Source organism: Neomonachus schauinslandi, chromosome 11, assembly GCF_002201575.2.
Source record: "Neomonachus schauinslandi chromosome 11, ASM220157v2, whole genome shotgun sequence".
Classification (NCBI taxonomy): Eukaryota; Metazoa; Chordata; class Mammalia; order Carnivora; family Phocidae; genus Neomonachus; species Neomonachus schauinslandi.
The window spans coordinates 27,469,330-27,475,973 of record NC_058413.1 but is presented as its reverse complement, the minus strand read 5'-3'; the positions used below and the strand labels follow the sequence as shown (position 1 = coordinate 27,475,973).

Genomic DNA, 6,644 nt, shown 5'->3' with positions numbered 1-6,644 from the left:
TCTGCCACTTTTGTAATAAAATCTGGCTTCCTCCCAAGTATATGCAACTAGGATTTGGCTCTCTCTGGAGTCTTAAAACAAGTTTATAATGCTAGAATTTCCCACTAAAAGCCAATGAGCACTGTAATGTTCACTGCTTTGGCTCACGCTGAAGTATTAAACACTTGGGCAGTGGAAAGACTGCGTCATCAGTACTTAAACTCCTGCGATTTACATGAACTTGGAGCTCTCTGCTCAGAATCCATCTGCACTCTCAATTCAGGTCAGTTCCAGAGTCCGAGGCTGGCTCAACGCACCCTAGGTATGAGGCATCCCACCATCCCGTGTGTTTTCAGTACCTCTGTCATTTTTCTCATATAAAATAGAAAATATGGGTGCCTGCGTGGCTCAGTCGGTTAAGCGTCGTCAGACTCTTGACTTTGGCTCGGGTCATGATCTCCGGGTCGTGGGATCGGGCCCTGCCTGGGGCTCTGTGCTCAGTGGGGCGTCTGCTTGAGGATTCTCTCTCTCCCTCTTCCTCTGCCTCTTCCCCTACTCATGCTCTCTCTCTCCCTCAAGTAAATAAACAAATCTTTAAAAAAATAAAATAAAATAGAAAATAGTGTGCAACTCACCACTGAGGCACGGAAAGAACATGAATGTAAGGCTTGGTTACTTTCCTATTTTGGAGATGCTTGTGTAGTGAGAGCACACAGCATTTCTTCTCTCTCACTCTAAGAGCCACGTACTAGCCACTAAGCCAAGTTCTTACACACATCTCTCCTGGAACCCTCACGACAACCTATGAGGCTGGTACTCATAGGAAAGAGGGATAAGCTCAGCTGTGCTGTGGGAACGAACAACCCAACCACCTCAGTGGTCTAAAGAGTCCACTCTAGGCCAATTGTCCATGGCAGCCGTGGTGTGGGGGCTCAGCAGTGTGAGAGTCAAACACAGGCAAGCCAATGTGGTCACTCCTGACAGTGCCCCATGTCAAAGAGTGTTCTGTTAGAAATGGCAGGGCCAGGATACAAATCCAGGTGTCTCTGATAGGGGACCCCACCCTCTTAATCACCCCACTATGTTGCTGCCAGTTAAAGAGCCTCTTGGTGAATCCACTGCTCATATTCCTACCATTTTAAAAACTGGTGGCCATGCATGGTGTAATTTGAAAATTCAGGACCATGGGGGTAAGATGCAGAGTTGGTGGCATGGAAAGACGGGTCCAAAGGCCTGGCTGGATTGAGTCCTAGCTCTGCTACACAGAAGTTCTGTGATCTCGGTAAGTCACCTTCCTCCTGAAAGGCCTGTTCTGACGTGGATAATAATAATAATAATAATAATAATAATACCCAGCTCTCAGAGTAGTCACAAAGATGCATGAGATAATGCACATGGCAAGAACCACAAGGACTGAAAAGTGACACACACAGAAAAGGAGTTTTTCCTAAGTTTTTCCTTTCTGAGCAGGTCCCATGGCAGCAGTCAGACAGGCCAGGCCTACAGACACCAGGCTGCTAACTCATAGTCTTTCCTTCTTGTGTGACGTGTTCTCAAAAGCTCAAGACGGATCTACTACTGGAGGAAACTGACCAGATGAAATGACAAAGGACTCGCACTCAGCACTGTTTTTATCGTGGTGACAGCATTCCAAAGCTGTGTGTGTGGCAGCGATTCAGAACTCAATTCAAGAGCAGATCAAAAGAGCCTCTGTACTTTCAGAAAAACATCCAGGGACCCGGCTGAAAAAGGTCCCTCAGGGTCTTGTTTTCAAAGGAGGAAACTGAGGCTCAGAAAGAGTCAGCTTGTGGTTTTCCCTTTCCTCCGCACTGAGGCAGGGGTTAGACCAGACCTCCTTCCCCTACTCCAGCTGCTCACTTTAAAGCCTCAACCATCTCACCTGAAAAATGGCGACAGTAATCCCTACCTTCGAGAAGAGGAATAGGGATTGATCAAGGAAATGCCCGTAAAGCACTTTGTGAAGCCAGCGGTCAGCAAACAGTAACCATTTTCATTAGTCGGCCAAAGCAGGGTCCTCACACAGTTCAGCAGCAGACAGTGGATTTATTCGTGCTTACTTTTAGGCCTCCACCCATGGCAGGAGTGAGTGAGCGAGGCTGTGGATCAGAAAACTGTCAGAGGCTTGTTTATTGTTTTAAAGACATGAAAGAAAGGTGTTTTGTTTTAAAGTTCATATCTTAAATAAAAAAAAAAGAAGTCACATGGTTATTACCTGTAAGAAGCTGAGGAGATTTACTGAGTCCTATCAGATCCCAAACCAGGGAAGTGTGTGGCCAGGCTGCTAAGACAGTAGCCATAAAGGTGCATGTAGAGAGCACCCCTGGGTGACTGAGAGTCAGACGGACTCGCCAGCTGGATGACTCCAGACCGACTGCTTCTACGCTGCAAACCTCCTTTTCCTCTTCTGAAAAAGGCAGAAAGAGCAGGACCTGCGCCGCCAGGTGGTGGAGAGGGCTCAGGGAGACGCTGGGTATAAAGCTCTCTGCCACTGGCCTAACTTCAACCGTGGAGCCAGAGGACTCTGTCCTAAAAGCTTTTAAGGAGCTGACAGTCATTTTAAGAGTTAAAAGATATGCCACAGAATCTAAAGAAATCATTTAGAAAATCATCTGAATTTTATTTTCTGACAGGTGAAAGGCCACATACAGATGACTTACACGGAAGCTGGGCTCATTAGCCTCCGAAGGCCCTTCCTGAAGTCTTCTGGAAGGCCCGTTGGCTTGCCGGTGGCTGGATTCACAAAGACATGGACTGAAGACCCGGTGGTACAGGCTGAAGAGTCAAAATGGGCCAGCTTGGGGTGGCCAAAGAAAAAGCCATCACTGAGATCCCAGTGATTTACAGAAGGCCGCTCCTTGGTGGCATTAGGTGGGAACAGAGCCAGGCGGTAATGTACGCTGGAGTGACCCACTTTCTCCACGGCCAAAGCAGCCACTGGGACCTGAGGAAAGCTGATGGGTGTGTGGAAGGTACACTGATTTGTCACCATGAACCCCACCATGGGGGACGTCAGCAAGCCGGTTCTCAGGCCGCAGTATCTAGAAGGTTGAATCACAATGCTTATTCCAGGGCCCTATGACCCTCTCTCCCAGCCCAAGGATGTGTGTTCCAGAGTAAAGGGCTCTAGCCTCAAAGGGCCACCACTCGCTAGCTGTTACCCAGGCAAGTTGGTTCACCTCCCTGGACCTCAATTTACACAATAGAATGTTCATAACTGTAATACCTACTCCGTGGGCTAGCAGTGAGAATCAGTGGTGCATGTCATTTAACACAGTACCGTGTGCTACATGAACAGTTCCTGGACATAGTAAGTGCTCATTAAACATGAGCTATTACTAGCATTATCATTCCATCTTATCCTCGCTTCTTATTGTGAAGAGCCAGGAACTTTTGTGTTAAATTGAAAGCGAAAACTCACTTCTTACATAGACGGTTACCGTGTCTCTCATCTCTATTAGATTATAATCTCTTTAAAGGGCAGTGGCTGTGTCTTGTTTATTTTTTAAGTTGGATGACTAGAAATGAGGTTGCACTTGAGATACATTTGGAGGTTGAACAGGATCAGAAATAAAAGCATAATGCTGAATTACAGTCTCCTCCCCCAACTACCACCGAAGAGGCCCACTTACAACCTAAACATTTTCACTGCACTGTCTTATTGTCTTCTTTTCTTGAGAAAATTAACACTGAATGTGAGAATTCACTGTAAGGGAACAATCAGGGGTTGTATAAAGGCTTGACTGCAAAGTCCTTCACTGAATCACTGTTCACAGAAACAGGCTACCAGCCTCCACCCAGGGAGGGCACGGTGAGTACCAGCCGCCCTGGGCACCTGTTGATGTTGCCCATGGTGACATAAGATAACGTTCATTTGCTGACATGGAAAGCTGTTCAGTGAGAAAGATCAGATTATAGAACGGTATGTACCATTTGATCTCATTTGTCGTATAAGACCTATTGGTTGATGTACTTATTGCCTAGAAAAAGAAAGGATAGACTCCAGAATGTTTTCAGTAGTCATCTAGCAGTGGAGTTTCTGGTTAACTTTTTCCTTGTATGAATTTTCCAGAATGAACATGATTTGCCTTTGAAATAAGAAAAAAAATGTTATTTTAAAAGATGTCTGAATATGAATTTTATTTTTTAAAAAAGCCCTGGAGTGATGAGCAGCCTGGAAAAGCAAAACTCCTTCTGCCCATTAGGATCCCACCCCTGGCTACCCTCGCTGCGGAGGCTTCCCCAGGAATACCAGGGAGGGAGAAAAGAAACATGGAAAGAAAAGCCTTGCCCTCCAACGTGACTCCAAGATCCAGTGAGAATCTAATTCTTGTGCTTTCATTCCCATGCTTCTTTGTTGCTATTGCTTTCCTATTTCTCTGCCACTGGTTTTCTCCTTCTTTTAGGACACTGACAGTAAAGAAATAATGCCTCTTCCCGCGGGGAGAGCAGTATTTCATGAGCTCCCTGTATCTCCGAGCCCAGCCACCAAACCTTTAAATAACTGAAATGCACAGGTACTTTGAAGCAATGTCCTCTGTGGGCACCTGGTCGCCAGGGCTGAGCTCTGTGCTTTATATTTTCTATTCCGTCTTCCAAACAACCCTGCAAGGCAGGTCCCATTGTCCCCATTTTACAGGAAAGAAAGTCAAGTAGAGAGGCTGAATAAATCTCCCCAAGGCCTGTGCACAGTAATCAGTCGCTTGGGCCCAAACATCATGCTCTTGAAGGCCAGTGTTCACACTTTCTCTTCCATTCCGGCTTACTAGATGGAGAAGCCAAAATCTCCATTTTAGTCTAGTGGATGAACTGCATTTTAAGTCTTTCTATGACTTTAAGATTTACATTTTCTTTAAGTGTTGCAAGTCAGGTTTATCATGTTTGGACCACAGACCTCCTGTTGGGAAGTTCATAATCCAATCTGATTTCACTGGTGGTAACAACAGGGTACTTGGTGTGAGATGTATCTATGTTTCTTCTTTTTTTTCAATTTTAATTTTTATCAGGCTTTATATACATGTACATACTCTAAAAAGTCAAGTCATTGCTCAAGGCTTGTTACCAAAAAAAAAAAAAAAAATAGTAGTTCTCTGACTGTTTCTGCTATGGGCTATAGTCTAGAATGACCTCCACGGCACACCTACTCTTTGTTAGATACTGAGGACACAGCCCCGAATAAGAGAATTCCTGCTCTCATAAGTGTTCAACTTTAGGAGACTGGGGTTGGGGGTGGGAGTGGTCAGCTCTTGTCCTCCCTTAGGCAAGAGGGAGGTGCTACTTGTGTTCCTTTCTGGTTCCCCCTTCCATGCTTTCCTTCTTCTTTTTCTCTCCCTTTCCACAGCAAACTACACTACTGTGTTCCCAGCATGTGCTAGGCCTGGAAGAGAGAGCAGGGAACGAGCCAGACCGTGACTATTCCTGCCCTCGTGGGACCTGCTGTGTAGTGAGTGTGATGCCAGGGAAGGCGAGGGGCTCTGCGAGCTTAGAGCAGGGGGCCTGACTTGATCTCGAGGATCAGGGAAGACTTTCTGAGGAAGTGACAGCTAAGTGGGACATGAAGAAAAATGTAGCAACTATTCAAGTGACTAGTAAGGGCAAGAGTCCTCCAGGAGGAGGAAAGGCATATGTGAGGGCCCAGAGGCCAGAGACAGAAGTAGGCACATCCCAGAGATAACACAAGTCGCAGACGGCTAGAACACAGACGGCCAGAGGAGGCTGGGGAGGAGGCAGGAGCCCGCCTGGGGAGGATCTTGCAAGGGAATCTAACCTGGGCCAACAGGTTAGAAGCCAATAAATGGGCTGCATTCAGGGCAGAGGCAAAATCCAGTTTGTTTAATGAGCAGTGTGTCTTTGAACTGAGCAATGGGTTAGACTGAAACAATAATGTCTGCAGGAGAATATCCGGCAACTACCACGGTCCTGGCAAAGACAATGGTGGTGTGGGCCAGGATGGTGGCCATGAGATGGAGAAAACAGAATGGAACTAAAAGAGATTTTGTACAAGGTCTGATGACAAGTCCCATCGAGGGAGACGAAAGGGCCCAGGATGGCTCCCAGCCTTAGGCACTTCCTGGTGATTTCATTTGTGGAAAGAGGGAACGTGGAGAGGCTGGGGGTGAAGGTGAGGAAAAGTGCTGGGCTCTGTTATGAATACTGTAGGTGGAGCTGAGGTGCCCACAAGACCCCGAGAGGAGGTGCACAGCCGGGATAATAACATCACTCATGTTTACCCTGCCCTGCACTAGGGGCCACGTCTTCTGTTAAGTACACAGCTGGATTCTGTCTCCCAGAGGCACATGGCTATATGGGCCTGATGCTCAGAAAGAGGTTGGGGCTGGAGACAGAAGCTGAGATGCCGCATTAAATCTAAAATCGGGGGCGCCTGGGTGGCTCAGTTGGTTAAGCAACTGCCTTAGGCTCAGGTCATGATCCTGGAGTCCCAGGATCGAGTCCCACATCGGGGGGGGGGGGTCCCTGCTCAGCGGGGGGTCTGCTTCTCCCTCTGACCCTCTTCCCTCTCGTGCTCTCTGTCTCTCATTCTCTCTCTCAAATAAATAAATAAAATCTTTAAAAAAAAAAATCTAAAATCGGGGTCTAGGCAGGGAATGTAAAGCATTGACGCCGGATGGGTGTAACACACTCGGGCG

The 6,644-nt window shown here is 47.0% G+C and overlaps 1 protein-coding gene across 1 annotated transcript in view; it reads right to left on the bottom strand.

Moving 5' to 3' along the window:
* Positions 1-2,624: 2,624 nt before the first annotated feature.
* The window catches only part of LOC110575713, a 152,838-nt gene continuing 148,818 nt past the window's right edge, over positions 2,625-6,644 (bottom strand). Inside the window, exon 3 of the mRNA XM_021684727.1 lies at positions 2,625-3,038. Coding sequence (XP_021540402.1) covers positions 2,654-3,038 — 385 coding nt within the window. The 3' untranslated portion in view covers positions 2,625-2,653. The remainder of the gene's footprint in view (positions 3,039-6,644) is intronic.